The following is a 24,661-nucleotide window of genomic DNA, read 5'->3' as shown; positions in this document are numbered from 1 at the left end:
TTCTAAAGCCTTTTACCAGCCTGGCATCAGAGACGTGTTAAAATGAAGCACCCATCAATTGAGAAGGGCAACAGATGTTGAAGCATATCAAATATCAGTAAACAGCAAACCCACAGAGAGAGGCCACTGAACTTGGCAATCTCCTCACAAAAATACCCCATGGCCTCCAAGAGAACGCTGTGGACTTTTATAAACTGCATTAAGGCACGCATTCTTTTTTCATTTGGACAATTGCTACACCATGAAATATTTTCACTTAGAGCTAATCTGTTACATTCTGGTATTTTTTTTAATCTCTCCTTTTCTAAAGGGTAAATGTAATGCTCACAGGGTATTCTAGACTTTCAACTATGGGAATACAGGTCTTTAAAATATCTTCCCAGGTGGGCTGGGGTTGTGGTTCAGCAGTAGAATGTTTGCCTAGCATGTGCAAGGCCCTGGGTTCGATCCTCAGCACCACATAAAAATAAATAAATAAATGTATTATGTCCAACTACAACTAAAAAGTAAATATTAAAAAAAAAATCTTCCCAGTAATTATGAGGAGTTACATGTTGCATATTCTGCTATCTAGTACCCTCCCATTTTTACTATTAGCATTATGATTTGTATTATAAATGACAAATAGGGCTATAAATAAGAATGCAGACTCTGATATCACACAAATCTGTGTTCAAATTCAAAGTTCAGATTTATAACTGTGCATTAGATCAATCTCTTCTCCTCTCTAAGCCTGTTTACTCACTTGTAAAAATGGGACTTTCAAGAGTGTGAACCTCATGTGATTGTTGTGAAGATTAAATAATATATAAGTATTTGGCACATTTATTGCATGGAAATCTCAATGAGAGGGATGCAAAATGATGATAATGTTTATGATGATAACTACCATTAGTATTAGCTGACTATGCTGAATTAATGCTTTCCATGTTATTGAAAGATGTCTGGATTGGTCCTTGGCTTGCTTGCTCCCAGAGATCTTATTCACCCTTTCCCCCTGTTCTACTCCACTCCGCTGTGCATTGCATTTCCCAGGTTGCCTTGTACCTGACCTCTGGACTCTTGGCCAGTGAGAGATTCTGGTGGAAGAAGGAAATGCTGAAAAAGAAGTCGAGTCCCTTCTCCCCTTTGCTACAGCTACAGGTGCATGTTCTGTGTGGTTCTGCCTCTAGCCTTGCTCTTTCAGGCCTTCATTCTGGCCAGCCAGCCTGTCCTTGGTTTGAGTTCCAGCCTGACATGCCCAGAACCTGGATGTGGTCACACTATTTCTTCTCACCAGCCCTTGTTTTCTAAGAGGGGTAGCAGCTTTCTGCTATTGCTACCTCTGGGACACTTCAAATAACCTGTTTGGCCTCTAGGTTTCTTCTGTCACTTCTTCTTTCTGTTGAAGGCCTAAAGTACATTCGTTTTTTTTCTGACTGGCATAATTGCTTTTAAATATTATAAGAAAATCAATCAGTGAATTCACTTCCTATTCTCTGTCCCTATTGGAATGAGGTAGGCCAGCTGGGGAAAGAGTAGATGGTTATGGTGGAGAGTTTTACTTTGACTAAGTAAAGCTCAAAAGATAAGAAATTGTCCTCAGTATGTTTACTGATAGTGCCTTGGCACCCAACTCAGAACCAGGCACTAGGTAGGGCCAACAACCTAAGAGGCTTGCTACCTCTTTGAGAAGACAAGACTTGATTCAGCCAGGCATGGTCAAAGAATGGGCCCTCTCTTTCTTCAGAGCTCTACATTGTTCACTCTTGTAAGTGGGTCACTAGAGTAGGTATATGTTTGTTCTTATCCCCCAAATGAGGAAATGGAGACTTCGAGAGGGCCCCTGGTCATACCACTACTAAATTTTTGTACTAGGAGTTTAACTTAAGTCTAAATGTCTCTCAGAGCCTACATTATTAGAGATTTTTATCCATTTCTCAAACTTGTTCCAGCTTTCTTCTGTTCCTTGCACAAAAAATCAAAGCTGTATACACAACTCATGCTATTCTAATCTTATATAAAGTTCTTTACAGAAATAACATTCAACCATTTTCACTTAATTCTCAGAACAGGTTTATGTGGAAAGTTTATTGTATTAATTTTTTCAAATGAGAAAAAATACTCTGATAATGAAAACCACTTACCCAAATTAACACTGTTTATATTCAAGCTATAATTTTTATGTTCCCAAGCACATGCTCTTTCTCCTGGTGATATGCAAGCCTTAGAGTATGCCAAGTGGTTTAGAAACTAGAAAAAGAGGACAAAAGGAAAAGCAAAACCAAGCTCCCCACCTTCAAGTAGCGTGACAGTTGTGTTAGAGAAATAAAAACAAAACGACCTGAAACCAACTGTGTCATTGTGTCACCTCCTCTCTGGCTATGGCTTCCTATAAGAAGTGGACTTGGAATGAGTTAGGTGGAAATGTTGATTTAGGTAGAGAAGCTCAGGAGGGAGCTTTTTAGAGAGAGGTGCTAGAGAGAGCTCAGGAACAGAGTGGTCAGGAAGAGGTCAGTAAACTCCAGGAAAAGGTCCCAGTACAAGAGTCACAGGAGATGTATTAGCTAGCTAAGGACCACAGCTGATTGGGGATGGCAGTTGTGAACTACAAACAAATCCATTAGGAATTAGAATAGTGGTCTCTTAGGAGCATCCTTTGCTTAGTATCCCCTCTTCCTTTAATTTCTGTAGTAAAAATAAAATTGTTGTAGACTGATTATCTTGTTTTTTAAAAAAGTCAACAACATAAAGTGCTTCATAGATATCATTATGTTTTCTGCTTAAGAAAAATAGCCTATAAATAATAACAAAAAAGTTATTACCTATTTCTAACAGTTTTAAAGAGCCTCAGCAATAGAAGGAAACACTTTTTCAATGCTCCTAGAAATCTATGCTATTTCACTAGCACACATTTGTGTACAGGGTTCTATAAAATATCATACTTTAGAATTTCAGCATAGAGAAGGCACCTTCTGAGATGTAGGTCATCCACAGATAGAAGCAGGTAACCTACCTGTAGCTCAAAACCTACATTCCGCCCTCCTCATCCCCTTCCTGTCAGGTGACACCTTCGCCTGGAGGAGCCTGTGTGTTGGATGGAGCTGATGGTGATGAAATTCCTCCTAATCTGTCAGTTGCACCTGTCAGCATCTCTGATGAGGAGGGATTTTGACAAACCAAACTGGTCTGGATAATTGGGTTATAGCAGTTGTCCTCCTCTCAGTAAGCTAACCATTCCAGACAGCAGAGGAGAACGTTATAGACAATCCTAACCTGGAGGTTTAGGCAAGTGTTCAACCACTAAGAAAGAGTAGGCTTTTCCTGCAAATGTGAGTTTCCAGCATATTGTAATATGGTGGGTAGCTGGGACCCCTGTCTTCAAGGAGCTCCTAAAAATGAAGCAGAGGGGATCCACTGAGTATGCACCAACTGCTACTTATGCATTTTTAAAATTATTAACTCAATCCTCAAAACCATCTCATGAAGTCCTAGTATTATTGTCATTTTGCAGAAAAATGCTGAATTACAAAGAGGGTGAGTCCCTTCCCCAGGTCACAGTAGAAAGAAGTGAAGCTCAGATGTGAACCCAGATGTTCTGACCCTATGGTCTGCTCAATCTGAAGTGCTGAAACCCACCTCTGCAAAGTTTCTTTGAGGAACACATTTGTACTACCTGTAGCTATATCAGCGTTTGCTGACCCTACTCACGTGTAAGCTTCCAGGTAAGGGTCCAAGGCTAATTCATGCTTAGCCAGGAGTAGGAGCTGGATAAATGTGTGTTATGCCAAACTAAAGATGCAGTTTTACAGAGACTTTGTAATCTTCCTGGGGCAGGCTAAAAAGGGAGCTGCTTGTGGCTAGCTACATGGAAAGCTAGCAATTTAAGACAATGGTGCTAGTGGGGATGGATTTGGATGGAAAATTCTTAACAGGTAAAATCTAATTTGTCTCTAGATATGACTTTATTCACACCATCACTACTATAAATTGTTCCTTATGATTTTTGCTCACTCAAGTTTTTTCAGAGATAAGCTCCCCATCTTTAGAGTATATTCAGTCGCTGAATAACTCAGTGTGTGACCTGGGAAAGAGTTCTACCTCTTTGGGCTTTGGTTTCCCCATCTTTAAACTGCAAAAATAATGTCATAAAGGAACCTCTGGGACGCCAGTATATACAACAGACAGAAGGTGCCCATGCCCTGAGTTCACCCAGCAGATGTCTTCTTCTCCATGTTAGCCTCAGAATATCTCTGCTGAAGGTGAGGATTGGACCAGACTGTTTCCAAGGAAATAATCCAAATATATTAAAATAATTAATAATAATAATACAATAATAAAGTTGCTTCAAAATAGCCTAGCCATTGAGAATGGTAGCTAGAGTCTCACTACAGGGCCTGAGTGCCTGAGCGACTGTGAGATGCTATGTCCCTGGTGGGACAAGAAGGTAACTTGGTCTGGTCCTGTATGGTGGGCTGGGAGCTAAGGCTGCGGGCCTCGGGCTCCTTGCTGAAAACAGACTGAGTGCCATGGCCCTGGTGAATTAGAAATTTTATCCAGCAACTCTTGGAGATTGATTTTCCGTCTGGGGATCTGACCTCTTGCTTCACTTAGCAGAGGAGATCAGACTGTTCTGGGAGGAGTCAGTGAATTGGCCTTTGGAAAGGCCCTCCCTTGCTTTCTCTTTTCTTTTCCTTTCTTTCTTTCTTTTTCTTTTCTTTTTTTGTTTTTTATTTGTTTGTTTGTTTAACACTGTTTCAAAAGGTATTTTTTATTACTTCCAAGGGCTCAACACTACTAGTTTGAATCCTTCTTGGCCATTAGAGCTTTAAAACATCCATACCGCCGCCCACATCAGTCCTTTGTGCTGGATAAGTATTGAAGCTTTAATTTCATTTATGTCATTGGATTTATATAAAAAAAAAAACCCTTTGAAATTGGGTATGAATGCCCCCATTTTCTTTGTTTTTGTCATGTTCACAGACCCCTTATGTCAATGCCTCAAGAGTAGAATCTTTCTTATCTCAGAATCTCCGGAGCCTAACAGCTTGACAGAGAAGCTGCCTGGCAAGTTTTTGTTCATTAATTGAGTAGATACCTCTAGGTACAATGGTAAGCAAAATAACCATGGCCCCAGACTTTATCACATCTGCAGGTGAATGAGAGAGAAAGTTAAATCGATGAATAAAATATATGCTCTATCTTGAGTTAAGTGCTACAAAGGGGAAAAAAAATGGTTGAATGGGAAAACAAATTAGAATGACAGATGAATAAAAGTAAATGACCTCAACTCCTAACTCTAGATGTCTCATCTCCTCTCTGTAAATGGTAATCATTGCCATTGCTTTAATTATCACAACTGCTACCATTTCTTGTGTACCCACTACATTCTAAACTGTATGCTAGCATCTTCACATTGATTATATCAAATTTCCACAATGACTCTGCCTGTTAGGCATCCTTATCCCTTATTCAAGATGAAAAATAAGATACAGAGAATATAATTAAATTGTTCGTGATCAGAGAGCTTATAACTATCATAGATGAAATTTGAATCAAAGTTGGTCTGACATTCTGTTCTCAGCAAGGGGAAAAGAAAAACCCCATAAACTCTCAATATTATCACAGGGGTTCAGCAGGCAGCCCAAAATGAGAAATAATACATCATATTACCTGGTAAAAAGTCTATTCTACTAGGTGAGAGGACAAAAAGAAAGAAGAAAAAACCTGGCTGGAAAGTGGATGGGAAAAGGAGGAAGATAATATTCTTGAATTGGCCATCTTATCAGCCTAACAATAATAAATGATCACCATGGCAACAGGATGTCTAATTAATGACAGATGTTGAATCACTTTAAAAGCCACACCAACCAAATGCCAAGCTGATACCATAAGCTTTTCTGCCGTGCCACAGCTGGGCTGATCATGCTATGATCATGTTGGAGGAACCCATCTTTTGAGGGTGGAAGAAACTCAAACTCTGGGTTTGGCATCAAATTTGAGTCTGAGTCCCAAACCTGCCATTCCTGAGCTCTGTTGCACTGAGCAAGTCATCTCATCAAAGGAGGGAGGCAGTTATTGTTATTTTTATCATTATTACTATAGTACCTTTCCAAGAGAGCTTGCCTTGGAATCACAAGGCTGTGTTCTGACTGCTTCATTTGAACAAGTCACTTAAATGCTCACATTTTTTTAGTATAAATCTTTAAAATGCTCTGCCCATATTATAAAGCTTGGGTCTTACTTGATCTCTCTGCACTAACATGGAAGCAATATTAGTACCTCCCTCATAAGGTGAAAATTGGATGAGTTAATAGGTAGAGCATTGATAACATGCTGCCGAGTCAGGCTGCCTTATATATTCATGGTGCTGGTGGTGGTGAAGGAGGAGGAGAAGAAGAAAAAGAAGGGGGAAGAGTAATTGAGATAATACATGTGCATAGAACTGTTTAAACACCATGTGGTACAAATAAGGGGCATTCATAGTCATCATCAAATATTTCTGGCCAGTCCCTGGAAAAGTCAGCTCATTCACATGGTGGTCAGTTTCCTCAAAGTTTCCATTGTCTCTGTTGCCTTTTTATTAAGCCCACTCTGTATGCCTGCTCTGATCCCTGACTGTGCTGTTTTAGGTGGGAAAAGAGAACGAGGTCAAAAATTGACAGAAACCATGAAAAAACTTTGCTCAGAAACCAAGTTCTCTACAGGCTAGGATTTCCCAAAGAATGTGTTCTGGCATATTAAAAGTTTTCCTGGAAAGAATTATCTTGGGAAATGCTACATTCTAATTAACTAATCATTTTTTAATAGCAAGACTTCATGTAAATATGCATTATGAATCTCCTAAGTTGGGCAACCATATAGAATATGATGTTTCCCAAATTTACTTGGCCAAAGAATTTGTTTTTTAAGGCATGTCTTACTTTCCCAAAGATCAAGGAACAAACATTGGGAAATGCTTCGTAAAACCGTGATCAAGACTATCAAGCCCATTAAAAGCAATTCGAGGAAACAAACTAGGAAACTCCTGGTAACCCTCCCGTTGACCCATGTGTCTATTTAACACATTGAAAGAGCACCAGGGCTGGATTTGGCAGTGACTATATGCTGGAGAATGAAAAAAAAATAACAAGTAAGACCAGAGCGTTTTCTTTTTTTTTTTTAATATACTTATTTTTATGTGGTGTTGAGGATTGAACCCAGTGCCTCACAATGTGAGGCAGGCACTCTACCACTGAGCTACAGCCTCAGCCCCAAAACTGAAGCATTTTCCAACCTCTTGGAGTTATCCTGGGCCTGTTGGGGAGAGAAAGAAGTTTATGGCCCATTTCAATACAGAAGGAGAATGCAGGGTGCCATGGTACAGGAGCAGGGGCTTCTTACCCAACCTGGTGGGTCAAAGAATGTTCCCCAGAGGAAGTAACTTTTGAGCAGGGACACAAAGAGTTACAGCTGTGTGCCGTATAGGAGCTTACCACTCTCTCATGCATAGCTGTATTGCATCCCCGTAGCAACCTTCCTAGTAGACTGAAGTATGGTAAAAGTTAAGTGATAACAACTACTGAATGAGCTCCAACACTGGCCAGGCATGGTTCTGGGCATTTAGCAAATCTGTTGGATTCAATCTTTACAACAATGAGTGGTATCCTCGGTTTACAGTGAGGAATTGAGGCTCAGGGGAGATCAGTGATTCTCCCAAAACTACACATTAAAGTTACTGTAAAACCGGGACTTCAACTCAGATATGCCTGATTCCAAAGCAGACAGATTTACAGTGTACTCTACCAGTGCCAGGCCAGGATGGTGGCTAGTCCAAGACAGTTTTCACTAGACTGAGAAATGTGGAAAAGTAAGCAGAATGTCATGGATTCTTCCTTAAGCTATTTTTTTTTCCTTCAATAATGTATGTGATAGTGAGAAATGTTCTTCCCCAGTTTTTTGGTGTGGAAAGTCCTTTGTTCTATAGCTGTTTTGTTTTTATTGCTTTGTCAGAGAATGCTTTTTGTTTGTTTGTTTGTTTTAGTTCTTACTTGGTAAAACAAAAACCAAACAACAACAACAAAATTGCTAGCCCTTGTCAGTTTCCAAAGTCATTCTGAAGTTTTACCAGTTAGAAAATCTGAAAATTTTAGAAATACTATATGCGCAGCTTAAATAACATACCCATTAACAAGAGAACTGTGAACAGCATGTTCCTTTAAGTCCTGTTGGTTCAAACTTGGGCGAGTTTCTAAATTTTTTGTGTGCCAGTGCCTAGCAGCCAGTGGAGATAAAGATAATCTGGAATCTTCCAAAATGCATGTGTGCACACACATACACACACACACACGGACACATGAGGATGATTTATACTGGTATGTGAACATTCTTTTTCTAATAACTACTTACTTATTTCAATGTATGTTAGAAAAAAATAATGGGCATCAAACCTGAGTATTCATAAACATTTTGCTTCAGATAAGACAAATTTTAAAAGAAAAAAAAGGATTTTATTCATAATTTAGAAAGCTATTTCATTGCCTATAAATACTCCAAGTAATACCTGGATATGGAAACATTTGTGAAGATGGTGCATGAATTTCTGAAGTTTGTGAAATAGTAAGATAATATGTGTGAAAATGCCTCATGCATGAAAGTGCCCAGTGAATGCTCCCTTCCTTCCCAAGTCACTTGGCAAGCAGGGTGGCAGATCCCCAGAGAAAACCTCATAGCATTAGACTCCCATTCCAGTGCTCCTTCCAGGAGGCCCTCTACTAGGGTGCTTCCTGTCAGCCTAGCTCCTTCCATCCTGCCATAGAAGAATAGCAAATACAGATATTTCAGAAATTACTTGGGGCTCAAAAACATCCTGATAAGTATCAATCATAAACAACAATCATAAACAGCAATAAGAAAGTAGACAGTATTACTGTTTGGAAAAATAAGAATCAGAATCTGAAAACTGGAAAGGCCCCTGGAGGTCATTCTACCTAAACCCTCCTTTTACAGATGTGGAATCTGAGACTCAGAGAGAAGGGTTTTGTTCACGGCCAGAGAGCTCATTGCTGGTCAAACTAGAATGAGAATTCATTTAAAAAATGCATATGTAGAATTTCACATATAAAAAATACCACATATTTCCTCCAGAAAAGTAGCAGGGATGTTCCACAAAAGCACTTAACTTGGAAAAACCTAAAAATGTTGAAGGTCATCTTCCCACTCTGTCAAGAAAGAGAACATTGTAAATCACCATCGGAGGAGATGCTCCTGGTTGTATTTTTTTAAATTTGTTTTGATTGTGGTAAAATACACATAAAATTGACCATCTGAACCATTTCTAAGAGTGCAGTTAAGTGGTATTGAGTGAGTTTCTACTATTGTGTAACCATCACCACCTTCCATCTCTTGAACTCTTTTCATTTTGCAAAACTGAAATGGTGTTCATTAAACAGCAGCCTCACACTGCAGCCTCCCTAATCCCTGGCAGCCTCCATTTGACTTTCTGTCTCTGAATTTAACTGCTCTACCTACCTCATATAGGTGGAATCATATGGTCATTGTCTTTCTATGACTGGTTCATTTCACTGGGCATAATGATGTTCTCAAGGTTCATCCTCATAGTAAGTAGTCTGTCAGAATTCCTCCTCCCTGGTTGTCCTCTCCTGTGTTTCTCTCATCATAACCATCATTGTCATGAGGACGCTGACATGCTTAACATTTTAGGAACTTCTTTCTAGCAGGAGATATAGATGGCCCAGGTGTAAAGGACAGCAGCAATGGGGCATAGTGTCTGAGAACTTGGGTCTCTTCTTCTGGACTTATAAAGAGATGACACAGGAGATAAACAGAATTCCATGCTGTGCCCCCACCCTCAACCCCAAATTCCTATATTGCCACTTCCCCAAGTCTTAGCCACAGCCTTGGATTCCATCGTACCTCCATAACTTACCAGATGTGTCATCTTGGCAACATGGTGAACCTTTCCAGGCCTCAGCTCTGTCATCAGTAAATGGATAGAATGATTCCAATGTTAAGAAAGCCAGACTTTTTTTTTCTTCTGAGTTCTGAGACCTTTTCTGTAGTTTTATGAACTTGAACATAGTTTCTTAAATTAAAGAATGATACTAGTACTACCTATTCCACTGGGTTGTTCAGAAACAATGTGATATTATGTGACATTTAGGCCATACTGAGATGCCTTATTCCAGTCAAGGATCTTTAAGTGACCTCTTGACATTGGGAAGGAGCAAATTCTAATTGAATTGTGTAGGTTCTGCTTGTCAGGTGCATTATTTTTTTTTTTATCATAAACACTGAGTAGAATTGTGTGATGGTGCTTGGCCCTTCACATCATCATCCATCTCCCCAGCTAGTTGCAACCATCCAGCCCTGCAAACCCCCACCCTTTGACCAGCACCTACATGATGCTCAGAAAATTACAGATACTTTCTCCCCCACCCTCAAAAAGGGAAAAAAGTGTTTCTTTGATGCATAGGGAGGCAGTGGTCATCTGCCTGCATTTTTTTGTTCATGAGGACATTCCTTCCTTTTTCTTGATTCTCTTGCCCCTCCAATCCCCTCAGGGCCTCATGGCAAAGGTGCCATTCACTCCATCTCTAAACTGTGGCAAAGCAGAATGCTCAGGTATAGAAACTGATTTCAGCTCCTCTCTGAAGCGCAGCATTTCTCTTTGCTGACGAGTTGAGAATCCTTTTTCCCTGCTACAGACACACCCCTCTCCTTTTATTTGATACACAGGACAGCTGTTCCCCAAAGGATGAACCCATTAACTTTCACCAGAGTTGACTTGTTTTCCATCGAATGTTTCTGCTTAAAGAGAAAGCCTTTTTAAAGGGCTGAGCACACACTGAGCGTGTGTACTTAATTTTTAATATGTGTGTGCCCACTGCCAAGAGAACAGAGGAACCTTAAATAATAATGAAACCGAATTGTGAATGTTGTATGTTTTATGTGGCATTGATTCCTAAATATACTCTTAGCAGCCAGGTATTATTTAATACAGCCCCATTAATCAAGCTGCCAAATCTAAATGAAAACCATATTTAAATATACCTAATAAGATTATGGCTTTGAGTTGAATATCAAACTAACGTTACTACATTTTTTTTCTCCCAGCAAACCTTCATTCACTGCCTTATATTTTTACTCTGAAAGTATTATTTTCACTCTGAGTTCTTTTGTGTTATGAAGCCAATCTTGATTATAAAGTAATTTATACTACACACTTTCAGCATCATGCAGGTTTCAGCCGAGTCTCTAAATGTAAATGTTTTAGAGAGGAAAGAACAACACAGACTTCTTTTTCTGGATGAAAAATGAGATGTCTCTTCTTCTTGGGGTGAGCCCTTGAATTAGAAAGGAAATTAATAATTATCTTAGAGATCCTGAATTGTTTGTAGCTTCTGTAATAAATGGTGTCTGCCTTTTGAACTGTTGTTGCTTTTAGTATTTTGTACTAAATGTTCTGGTTTTTTTTTTTTTTTTTTTTTTTTTTTTCTTTTGACAGTTAATGTTTCTGTTGGTTTTGCAATAGTGACACCTAGGGGCGCTAGGGAATATTGTGTGGGCTACTAAAACGCTCTTTTTCAAAAGCAATCCCTTTGTGGAGATGGATTGACAAAGTGTGTGTGGGTCATTGGGGCTGAAGGAGAAAGAAGGCAGGTGGAACATGGGTAAGACAGAGAGCCAGTCCTGTCCACCAGACTTCTGATTTGGAGACAAACAGGGAAGGGAGGTAAATAAAATATCTTTTACAAAGAGCTTACTGAACCTGGGGTCATGTACTGTTCTAGCAGATTTTCAGAGCTAGTAATACAGTATTGTATTCACTTACTGTGTTTAACTCTTGCTCTTTTCTGCAGCAATTTGCTTGCTGTTCTTGCTCTTGTAACAGGCATTTCCGCAGAGACTAGAAAGAATGATATTGCATGTCGTTCTCTAACTTGCTGGCTTCTAGTCATTTCTTGCTTTACACATCTCCAGTTGTTCTTCTCTTTATTTAATATTTTCTATCCATGTTTGTCCTTATAAAGTTGTATTTCAGACTTTTCGCCAATTCATTCTCTCCACTAATATGTTATTATCATTTCTTCTAGTTTCTGGGTCCTTACAAGTTTATTCATGTTTTCATGTCTTAAAACTTAACTCCTTGCTTAAAAATAATAAATGCATTCCAAACATATTAAAATTCTCTGATTACATAAGTGCTGATAAACAATTCTTATAAAGCTTTAAATACTATATTAAATTCAAAATAGGGAACATGTGTTTAACTTTGTACATAGTAGAAATTCTAAGCTTCATTTTAAAAAGGAATAAATACAGTGCACAGCAATGCATATAATTCTCTTAGACAAGTATTACCTATATGTTGTATCTCTTTAAGATGTTAATGGACATCATTTATTGATGCTTTATTATATGTCAAGCACTATTCTAATCACTCTGTGTAAAATAACTCATTAAATCACCAGAGTAGCATGGCTCAGGAACTGTTTTTATCTCCTTTTTATACATGTCCACGAACTGCTGTGCATGTAGCAAGGGAAACTTCAGCAAGGCAGTACATGAGATTGTCATTGGTAGCAACAGTATAAGAGTTAGTATAATTCATTATTTTTATTTATTTATATATTTGGGTACCAGGGATTTGGACTCAGGGGCACTGGACCACTGAGCCACATCACCAGCCCTATTTTGTATTTTATTTACAGACAGGGTCTTCTAGTTGCTTAGTGCCTTGCTTTTGCTGAGGCTGGCTTTGAACTTAGGATCTTTCTAACTCAGCCTCCCATCCCTTACAGGCATGCGCCACCACGCCCAGCTGATTAGTTCTTTCTTCAGCTCTTTGGGAGTCAGTTTCACTGTGCTGAGTCCCACTAGCCAGCTCTTCCATTGGAACTCAATAATATCCCTCACTCTGCTGTCTCTGGCTACTTCTATTGAAAGAGAAACACCTGCCCCCCAAGGGACAATGCAAGAAACAAGCAATAACAAATAATTGATTTCAGGTAGGAAGAAGTGTTATAAAAGAGAGTAAAACAATGTAAGTAAATAATGATTGGATGGGTAGACTGGGTATGTGAGCAGTTGAGAGAGGCCCTCCTGAGAAAAGAAGGATGTTTGAGATGAGCCCAAATAGCAAAGGACAAAGGCTCTCGGGTGTGAGTGAATTGAACATGCCTGAGGAAATGTGAGAAAACCAGGGAGGCTGGAGGGTGCTGAGAGTAAGAGGACTTTTATGATGTGAATTTCTTTTTTTCCTCCCATCTCAACTCTGTGACACTGTGTTTCCCATCTCAGACCCTGGTTTCACTGAATTCAAAAACATGGTTTTGAAGGGCAAATCCTGAAGTATCATCCAGTAGAGAGTTGGGGAAGTATACCTGGGAAAGATTGCAACCTGTGTGTCTTCCTCTTGTGCATATTTCCATCCTATGAAGTCAGATCAAAATAAACAAAAGGTAGAGTGAGATCCCAGCACATTTATGTATTTTCAGGGACCCATAGCACAGAACAAGCCTTGGGTGTCCTTCTTTTCATAGACTGTGTGGGTGATTCTGCTTTGTGGGTCTGCCTCGACACTACACTGGAAGCTGACTGAGGACAGATCTTATCTCTTATCTCTTCAATCATTTTTCTCTGTTGCATTTATTTATTCAGTAAATGCTTCTTGAGTGCTATCTAGATGCCAGCCATCTGTGTCAGGCCCACCTCTCCACTCACATTTGTACATTGTAGAAATTCTAAGCCTCATTTAATGATGGACAACATTGATTGATGCTTATTATATGCTAAGCACTGTTCTTATCACTCTACATGAAATAACTTATTTAATCTCCACAATAGTATGGGACAGAATCCTGACCAGGGAGGACTCAGTACTTACTCTCAAAGTTCTCCTGCTATTAAAGAAGAGAGATACCATAAAATAGGTAACTATAATACTGTGTGCTCTGTCCCCAGCCTTGAGGAGTCAGAGAAAACTTTCCAAAGAAAATGACTGTTGAGCCAGGACTTTAAGTGTAAATAAACAAAGGTGAATGCAGTTGTATATGTGTGCTTATGTGCATGTAATGTGTGTGTATGTATGTTGAGGAGCCAAAGTGAGAAGAATTTTAAATCTTGGGAACAACAGACTCATGAACTCAGAAATGAACTCAATTTTGTATTATATAAAAGCAAAAATGAAAGAATTTCCCCCACACACACATGTTGTAGGAACAGCTCATGAGTTGGAGGTATAGGGCCAAAAGGCATTTTGCTCATTCACCCTAAGATATCATTCTTTCCCATATTGTCCATCATTTCCCCTTAGATTCCTATGGGGACCCACATCCTTATTAAAAGGTTGCCAGGTAGATCATCCAGTGGTATATTGAGAGAGCAGGCTGAGCATGCATCTTATTCTAGAGATGACCCTATCTATGGAACTGGACATATCCAAAGTTCAGTGGCCAGTATTTCTGTTTTTCTGAATGCTGCCTGAATAGAACTACAGGGTGAACAAGTGAATTTAAAAAGTAAGTAAGAACATCAAGGCTGTATATGAAAGAGAGAGGGGCTATAGTATATGTGTTCCAGATGCCAGAGGAAGAAAGCTGGTATGGGAAGGGAGAACCTGGGGCCTAGTCTGTTCTCTACCACTAAGTTGTGGTGTGGCACTGAGTAAGTAGCACTCCTCCAGCCTGTACTGTGGAGCTGTTCCAGGCAATATCTAAGGTTCCTAACAGCTCTGGAATCCACATCCTTCCTGAACAGCAGCCCTGGGACCACACTCCTCCAGAGGTGTGGGCATCATGGGGCTCAGAGCACCTTGAGAAGCTGTCCTAATCTACCATGTTCTTTAGACAGTTCTGCTTGTTCACTGCCTGTGCTCCTGCAAGGCTATGGGTGGCCACACCTCTGATGTCCTCCCTCTTTCCTTTGTGTCTGTTATTCTAAAGGGATCTGTGAAGCTGGCTATTCCAATTCAACCTTTCATTGGATCTTGTACAGGGAGCCTCTGAGCTGCCCATTCCCCCTGGCCCCTCTAGCATCACAGCAATTCCACTGTGCAGGTGCCAGCCCCTCCACTGGCCACTTGTGTGACTTTGATCAGGTTTCTTAATCTCTCTGCACCTCTACTCCCTCGACTGTGAAATGTGGATAACGTGTTCCTGGCAGGGACAGTTTTCACCAAGGATTAGTGAGATGATCCACATAACACAGTTAAAAGGAGAAATGCAAGTATTAGTTATTGTTTGTCCTAATTGTTCCTTCAGCCCTTCATTGCTGCCTTCCTTCTTCACAGATTTTCTTTCCAGCTCTCACGCAAGCACTAGGCATACAGAGGTAACTAGGACACTCTCTCTGTCCAAAGGAGTTCTGTCTAGTGCCATTTGTTGAGTGGTTTCCATGTGTCCAGCACTTTGTCTAGATTACTTCATTGAATCCCACTCCATTGCAGACCAATGTTTATTCTTCTCATTTTGTGCTGGAGGAAACTGTAGCCCAAAGAATTCATGTGACATTCCCAGCATCACACAATTAATAAATAAAACCTTTGGAATTGGAGCTCAGATCTTCTAGACTCCAAATCAAGTGATCCTCCCACCACCTTACCAGGCTGCCACTGCATTGGTTTGAAAGGAAAAAGGAGAGTGAATGATGGAATGATCATAATGGGAAAGAATCGCTTCGTCTGGGGCTGTCCACTTCCAGCTTTCAGAAGGGGTGGGAGACTAGGTTTGTGAGCCCAGCTCCCAGCGGTCTTTGCTTCAGCCCATCTGAAAAGGATCTGTCTTTAAAAGCAAGGAGCCAGAAAAAATAATTCATACTAAAAACAAACTCTGTCATGAGTCATTTGACTTTGCTTTCCCCTGAACACATAGTTTATGTCTTGGGCGAGCTAAGGCTAAAGGAACATCTGATATGTTTTAAGCTAGCAGAGCCATTATTTAAGGCTCTTCACATCCAATATGTGCCCATTGGACCCCATGGTTTAAATCACAGCTTGTGCTTACGGGACCTGACAATTTGTTATTTTGTTGTACTTGTATTGGAGTGTGATTGTGTACATGTTTTATCAAGCTGACAAGAATCATTTTGCTCCATGATTCAGAGGTTCTCAGGCTATCAGCTAACCCATGCACTTGTCATTCTGGGTGAGAGTGTGCATAGACAGGAATGTGTATATGTGTGCATGTGCTCAAATACAGGAGCACCTATGCAAAGGAGAGAGAATAGGGGAAACAGGCATCCAGACAGGTACCTAACATTCCCACTGGCAAAGGAGGAAGCCCCAGCCTAGGTTGGTGTTTCTCCCCTGAATGAGATAACACAGAGCACAGACAAGTGGCTCTGTGGCCAATTTGCTTTTCTTTAAGCAAAAAAAAAAAATATTACAGGAATACACTTACATTGTAAAAACACGAACAACAGAGAAATACAGAATAAATGGTGAAAGGCATGAACTTCCCAGAGGCCATCACTATTCCATACTTCCTGTGTCTGCCTAACTTTTTCAATGTACTCATACACATGCACACACAGAGTCACATGGTAGAAATTGTTCAACTTTTTTTTTTCATTTACAAGGTATTTTAGAATATGTTATCCTAAAATACAGAGCTTCCCAGTGTCTATTCCATACTAACAGTAGTTCCAGAGTCGACATATATTTAAAAATATTAATTAGGTTCCTATTGGTAGACACATTAACTTGTTCCTACTGTTTAGCTGTCACAAACTGTGACACAAGCATGCTGTTGGTTTGGTTCTTCATACACAAGTATGAGGATTTCTTGGAGACATGGGGAAGTGGGATTGCTAGTGAAGGATTGGTGCATTTAAAATTTTGTTAGCTATGGCCAAAATATCCTCCAAAAAGGCTGTCCCAACTTGTATCCCTGCCAATGATGTCTCTACACCTTTGCCAACATTGGATATTGTCAATCACTGAACATTTTCACAATTTCTTGAACAATTGACTGCTCATATCCTTTGTCTTCCTGATTTACTGGTAAAATGGACATACTCTTGGTATCTATGGGCCACTTAATGGCCTGTGAATACCCTTTCTTCATTTTCTTACAGGACTCTGTCTTTTCCTCATTGATTTCAAGGAGTCCTTTGCCCGTCATAGGTACTGAAGACTTTCTTGGGAACTGTTCCTGTCCCCTTGCTCTGAGTGTTGCTTTAATTCTCTGTATAATGGGACTAATCACAACTCTGAAGTGTTGCTGGGAGGTTTACCATAGCACATGTTTCAGCACATGACAGTTTTCCACACATTTGTTTTTGCCTTGCCTGGTTAAAGGCCTTCTCCCCACTCTCCTCTGGACTTTAAAAGTAACTGGTCAATGAAAACTGTTGACTTCTATCCTTTCTGAGGATTTTGTAGCCAATAGTGAAGGCACAGCTTGCTTAAGAGTCTGAAGCAATTTCTTAATGATACATCTCAGTGGGCCTAAAGGAAACGAAACACCTACACCATTACTTAATGCAGGAAAATTCTACAGGGTGGCCAACCTTGTTGAAGGGGGGTGGGGTCAGGCCTCTGGAGGACTGCTCCCATCCATGTGGGTGGGGAGTTCCTTCTTCTAGAGCTTTCATAGCTCTTGGACTCCCTACCTCCTGTCTGTGGCCTTTGGAATCATCCCCCCTTGTCATCTCATCTGATATCCCTCACTTCTTTTTTTTTTTTTAAGAGAGAAAGAGAGAATTTTTTTTAAGATTTATTTTTTTTTTTTTAGTTTTTGGTGTACACAACATCTTTATTTTAACATCTTTATTTTATTTTTATGTGATGCTGAGAATCGAACCCAGCGCCCCGCACATGCCAGGCGAGCATGTTACCGCTTGAGCCACATCCCCAGCCCAAATCCCTCACTTCTTAAAGCAACACAGTGCTAGAGACTAAGAGCCCAGACCTCAGAGCCAGACTGCCTGCGTTTAATACCCAACTCTGCCATTCTGCCCGTGAGGTCTGCGGCAAGTTCCCTAAACTCTCTGCCTCTGTTTCTCTGCCTGTTAAATGAGGATACTAATATCCCCTTCCTCATAGAGGATACTAATATCCCCTTCCTCCCCCAGAGGCCTGACCCCTCCCCTTCCTCATTATAAAGTGTTTGGCACATGGTATATTATTACAGAAGCCACAAGAAATAACATGTAGCATCTGCATCCTAGTTCCTCTTTCATGGACAGTTAACTTCTAATACCTTGCTTATTTTGGATTCCACTCTCTAATTTGTAAATGAGTATAAAAATATCACCTCATGGCATTGCTGGGAAATTCCAAGAGGACGATGTACGTAATGTTTACAGACAATCAGCAAGTGAGTGGCTACTCTGGTTATGATTATAAAAGGACAGGAGTAGAGAGGGTAACACTCCTGGGGGAAGTATCCCATCTTCAATAGTAATGGGGTTGGGCATACTGGGTTAGAATTCAGCTGCCACACTCAGCCTTGTGACCTTGACCTCAGCTCTCCAAAATTATTTCCTGATGTGTAAAACTGGCTCAATAATGGCACCTACTTCTAGGTTCATTATGAAGAGGAAATGATGATAAATTGGCATATAGACAGTGCTTGTTGCATCTCTTGTCCAACCATGGAAAAATTCCTGCTTGTAGCCAAGGGGCAGTGGGCAGAAGTAATAGCACCAGAGCCAGAACCCCAACTGATACCACTCTGGCAGGTCTGGAGCACAAGATAAAAAATAGGATGAAAACTGAGGAAAGGAAACTGAGGCAGAAGCCTGGTCATTATGAAATAGGCCAAAATGATTGGGGCAGAAAGATAACCCAATTAATTATGTCCATCAGGATTTATCTACAGCATTGTGTTTCTCTGTAATTCTTAAAACCATCTCTTTGGAAAGGTACTATTTCCAATTTCACCCAGTGAAACTGAGGTTCAGAGAGATTAAGCGACTTACTGGCCCATGGTCACACAACTAAAAGTGCAGGAACTGGGATTTCAGCCAAGGTCTGTCTGACTCTAAGTCCCTAATGCTGTGCTGTCAATAGTATATGCTGGGAGTGACTCAGAGGCCAAGCTGGAGGGGGAGGTGGGCAGGGGTGACTGCTTCTCTGGGTGAACAAAAGTGGTAGCAGTGGGGGCTATAGGTCTAGAGCTGACTAGCTTCATGTAAAAATTGGGAAATTTTACCCTGAAGGACAAGAGAGTGTTTTCAGCTGTACTCTGTGTACTAGACTGAGGGTAAACCAAAACACAGCCATAAATAGCCTTCCACAGAGTCTCATCACAACAGCCTTCTGTTTGGAGAGGAGTGTTGTATACCCTGCCCCATGCATGATGCTTGGCCATGGCCATTTGAGTTGGATGACCTGGCTGTGAAGGGAGACAAAGGAATCTTCCGATGACCCCCCCAACCTTAGAGCCTCAGCAAACAGTCTGACCCAAGGAATCTGTGTCCCTGTACTTCCTCAAAAGTAGCCCTCCCTAGAGCCAGCTCTCTGAAAGGACTTTCTTCATTGAAAGGGTGTGTCTGAGTTAGAGAATATATTTGTAAAGCTTTCTCTAATTTAAAAAAAAAAAAAAAAGCATTAAAGCCAGAAGGGACTTAAGTGAGTCGTCTTTACTCACGCATTTAAAAGATGGGGACATTCAGTTCCAGAGAGATAGGTGACATTCCTAAGATTCTACAGAGAAAACCTGAGAGTGAAATTCAGACCTCCAAATTCATAGTCCTAAATGTGTGATTGTGGCCTGGTGAACCCTTTCTGTGTGGTGACAAGGGCTCTGCCTATCTTAGCTCAGGGCTGGGATGTGCAGGAAGTGGGAAGGAGCCTGGGTTTGTCCTAGGTGCCTTCTATCTCCCCCATTCATCTTTATTTCTTCCCCCATGTCAAAATTGACCACTCCTGTGTGCTCAAGTTTTGTTTCCTGAGAAGCAGACTGGGATTTCCGTAGTCACTGCTGTTCACTGTTCCAGGCCTTTCTTCTACTGTGCACTGAACAAGCAAAAGGACCCTAATCCAAGGAAATACCAGGCTTAGCCTCTGCAGAATGAGTTTCCTTGGATAAGATCTGGCCTCCCCCAGGTACCCACGTTCGTCTCAAGGGTGCAGAAGAGGAAGAGGAAAGGGACGGACATTAGCTCATCACCTGATACACACTAGAGGTTTGCTTGTATAACCACATTCAGTATTTAAATTAGGTCATGTGAGATAGGAAGACATTCACCTCTCCATTTACAAAGAGGAATTGGAAGGCTAGAAAGGTAAATCACTTCCTCAAAGCCAAACAGTCAGCAAGTAAGAAAATGGGACCTGAATGGAGATTTGTTTAAAAATGCAAATTATGAGTTTTCTCCAGCTCACCAAGCTAAACAAGGACCTGTCAGCTAGGCTGTTGTTCTCAAGTATCATTAGAAGGCTTCCGTAGGCAGAGCTAGTTATATAATTTACAGGGCCCAGTGAAAAATGAAAATTCATGGTCCTTTCCAGAAGCAGGGAAGTTTCCCCTTCCTTCAGACCTGTTGTCTTGACTGGCAGATGGCAGGTGTCTTCCAGGACTTTCCAAATTCCACATGGGGATCCCCCTCCATCTTGCCAGGCCAACACCCTTAGATAGTGTGAGGGAGTGCCCATCGCTGCTCTGCTCCCCCCTGAGACACAGGGGACTCACTTCCTGGCCTGACCTTCCCTATACCTGTGCTCATCCTAAAGGGAGGAAGTGTCAAAGCAAAATACACCCTCCATGCAATCCTGTCACCATGCTAGGACACAGGTCTGGTAGGGCACCAGAACACAGGGACAAGACAGCCAGAAGTCAGTCCTGGAGAAGCAACAACAGGCCCCCAGCACGTGCTCTATTGTCTCACCAGTCTTCACTTACAAAACACCAATTCAAAGATAAAATTTTAAAAACTTGCAAGAAAGCAACTGCAGGTCATTAAACCCCAGCTTGGGTCCTCTGTGTATGGGGCTCTGTGTACTACATAGGTGATGTACCCATGCATCTAATCCTCAATGCATGTCCCTAAAAGAGTGTCATTAGTCCCTGGGAAATGAAAAAAATAAGAACAGCATGTTGAATTTTTAACAAGACTAAATGAGGCATGATTTCCCTTTATTCTGAGCATGGTAATCACATGTATGTGTGTTAAAATCTTTTTGTTATGAAATAATGATGAGGGTAGATGTTCAGCAGTTATTCTGTTTAAAGTCCCTAAATAATAAAATAAAAATCTGACAATTCTTTGCATGCCTCCAAAAGGTTTGGATATTTTATTAAGCTAAACTTTGGGAACCCATGGGCCAGGACCTCCAAGAAGATAGGCCTTCCTGCTTGTGGGGACAAAGCCAGTTCCTTATCACAGGCATTAGAAAGGCTTCCACCTGCACACAATGAGCAATTGCTGCAAACTTCAGTATTTTCTAGATACATTTTTTCTTCTTAGGAGTTTACAAGGCCTGGTGGAATCTGTCAGAGAAGTCAATGCAGAGCAGAGAAATAAAAAGCTAAATTCAAAGTCTAAAATTTCCCAGTTTTCTACCTTCCTCAAGAGAGCAAGACCTGATAACAGGTATTTCTCCAAATCTCCCAACCATCAGTTGCTCCTTGGAAATGAAGCAGAAAGTGATAGTACATCCCAGAGAGAACTGGATTATGTCTTAGGTCTTGATGTCATTAATAATAATAACATCCTCTCTCCTTCTTAAAAGTGTTTAGGACTCAAGATAAGTCTATTGGGATAATAAACCACAACCATTGTGTATATATACCACATTTTCTTTATCCATTAATCTACTGAAGGGCATCTAGGTTAGTTCCACACTTTAGCTATTATGAATTGTGCTGCTATAAACATTGATGAGGCCATGTCCCTGTAGTATGCTGTTTTTAAATACTTTGGGTATAGACCAAGGAGTGGGATAGCTGGGTCAAATGTGGTTCCATTCCCAGTTTTCCAAGGATTCTCCATACTGATTTCCATATTGGCTACACCAATTTGCAGCCCCACCACCAATGTATGATTGTGCCTTTTTCCCCACATCCTTGCCAACACTTATTATTCTTAATAGCTGCCATTCTGAATGGAGTGAGATGAAATCTTAGAGTAGTTTTGATTTGCATTTCTCTAATTGCTAGAGATGTTGAACGATTTTTCATATATTTGTTGATTGATTGTATATCCTCTTCTGAAAAGTGTCTGTTCAGTTCCTTGTCCCATAATATGCTGGGGGGGGTGGTGGAGGATTAAGTGAACTCTAGATAGGACAAAGGGGAAAAGGGGAGGGAGGGGGCAGAGGGATAGGAAAAACAGTGGAATTCGATGGTCATCATTACCCTAAGTATATTACATGTAAGAAGACAAGAAGGATGTGACTCTACTTTGCATACAATATGAAAAACTGTGCTCTATATGTGTAATATGAATTGTAATGCATTCTGTTGTCATATATAACAAATCAAAATTTAAAAAAATAAACCACAGCCACCCTAATTAAAGTTCCCTTTATCCCTCCCAAGGCAGGAAGCCCATGGTGGCTAGTCATGTCTTTCCTGCTAGAAGCCTGAGTAGGGTATCAGTGTAGAGTCTGCGGGATCCACTTACATCTGGGGCTTCAAAGACCTAAGGGTGGGTGAATCTGTGTGGCTCCAGAGGCTTTCCCCGTGGTATTATCTATGGGAGCATAAAATTGAAGGCCACGCCAGTGTCTGTCCTTTGATGAAGAAAAATCTATCTACACAGGGATTCACTGAATCTGGGAACAGACAGACATACAGTGCCTTCTGAGGATTATAGCCAAAATGGTTTTACTCTGTGGAATTAAACACAAAACAGACAGCTGATTGCTGTTAAATTTACACACACAGACCCAACTATTACAGTGTCTTCTCAGCTACAGACCCAGAGAGACTTTTCCTAGAATAGACCAGTTGTTGTGCTGGATTTGGGGATAAAAGGAGAGAAGGAGGAGAAGAAAGAGCAGGCAAAAGAAGAGAAGAAAAGGAGAGAGAAATAACAAGTCAGACATGTCGACAGTTTTGAAACACATGAAGTCTGTACCATTTAGCTGAGGTTGTGTTTTTCTTTTTATTCCATGTATTTGACAGATGAAAAGAAATCTCTGACACTGGCTGCAGATTCTCAGATTTAAGAACCCTCTCATTGACCCAAAGAAAGAGTTAAATGAATCACACTATCAAGGCCTTCAAACAAAGAAGAACTTGGGGAAAGCTTGAGAGTTTGCAGGGCATTTGGATGACATTTCTGGATGCCCTTTGTTTCCCCCTTTCAAGAAAAGCCCTTTCTTTCTTTGCCTTCTCACATAACAGCTTGAGATTCTTGTCACCCCCCACCCCCAAAATGCATTTGAACTTGCTGGGTTTGTTAAGAGTCGAGGCATGAAGCATTTTTCCATGGTAGAAAAGTTCTGGCATTCCACAGCAGAACTAATGTGGGATTTGGAAAGCCTGCCCTATTTGTGCAGTTAATTAGGGCTCCCCAAAGGCAGCTGATCCATCCATGTCACAGGAAACCTATCCTTTGATGAGGTGGGGGCCAGGGAAGGCTGAGAGTGCGTGAGCGCCCTGAGTTGGTGGGGAACATGGATTGTACACCTGTTCCCCACAGGCTGCAACACGGATTCCAAGGAGCAAGGCCATGTGCTTTGGGTCCCCAGCCCAAAATAATCAGAAAGGGTGTTGCCAGGGTTGAGTCTAATCCTGGAACAGTGGGTTCCTCTTGAATCAATGAAATGAGGTCTAGGTTCTAGCAGGAACAAAGTCTCAGCAGAAAAGCTACAGGTTTTAGACTCAAACAGACCTGTTTTCTAACTCTGGCACCATTAGAAGTTCTCCATTCTTGGAAAAGGAATTCAGTTACTTCTGAGCTCTTAATTTTTTTTTTCCATATGAAAGTGATACTGATGCCTACTCCTTGGGTCCATTACAACAACAAGAGCTAATTTTTGTTGAATAATTACTGTGAGTAGGGCACTATTCTAGGAGTATGGAATATATTAACTCTCCAGTCCTCTATGGATCATATAAAGTAAGTTCTATATTAGAGGTCAGCAAACTATGCCCCCCCATGTGAAATCCTGTCCTCTGTCTGCTTTTGCAATAAAGTTTTATTGGGCCACGGTCACTGCCAATCGTTCACTTGCACACTACAGATGCTTACATACTCCTACCGCAGGGCTGAAGAGTTGTAACAGACCACATCGCCCACAAAACCTGAAATAGTTGACCTCTGACCCTTCTTAGAAAAAACTGACTAACCCCTGCTTTAAATAATCCCAACTTGAAGAAAATAAGCCAAAGACATTTTAAGTAACCAAGATGAGGCAACACAGTCGGTTGGGCTTCTATGGTGTGAACCATACACAGTCTGACTCATGAATCTGTACTCTTCACCAGGGTCCTATAGCGTATCAAGTGCCTAAAGTGGTGTTTGGTCCAAAGGACATGCTTGGTACATCTGTTCCACTAGCCGTTCTCAGCATTCCACATGGTGCTGCTTATCTATGACCTATACCTCCCTTCACAGGCTCTTAGCAACCCCAGTCATCTTGGCCTTCTCTTGTGCCAGATGAGGAGGAGGTGGAGGAAGAGGAGGACAATGATTATTGGTACAAGGGATTGAAATCAGGGTGCTTGACCACAGAGCTAAATCCCCAGTGACCCCCTCCTATTCTAAATCATGAGAATGTTTATTT

At 40.9% G+C, this 24,661-nt stretch overlaps 1 protein-coding gene across 24 annotated transcripts in view; it reads left to right on the top strand.

The window, feature by feature from the left end:
- The window catches only part of Fggy (FGGY carbohydrate kinase domain containing), a 415,454-nt gene that overhangs the window by 335,206 nt on the left and 55,587 nt on the right, over positions 1-24,661 (top strand). For 6 of the 24 annotated variants that reach the window (XM_048815281.1, XM_048815279.1, XM_048815280.1 and 3 more), the window contains one exon: positions 1,036-12,767. The exons of 8 other annotated variants lie outside the window; for them this stretch is intronic. In XM_048815281.1, coding sequence (XP_048671238.1) covers positions 1,036-1,293 — 258 coding nt within the window. In that variant the 3' untranslated portion in view covers positions 1,294-12,767. 10 more of the 24 variants (XM_048815286.1, XM_048815283.1, XM_048815284.1 and 7 more) reach the window with 5 other exon arrangements.

This window comes from Marmota marmota, unplaced genomic scaffold (assembly GCF_001458135.2).
Source record: "Marmota marmota marmota unplaced genomic scaffold, marMar, whole genome shotgun sequence".
NCBI lineage: Eukaryota > Metazoa > Chordata > Mammalia > Rodentia > Sciuridae > Marmota > Marmota marmota.
This window is presented reverse-complemented; position numbering and strand designations above follow the sequence as displayed.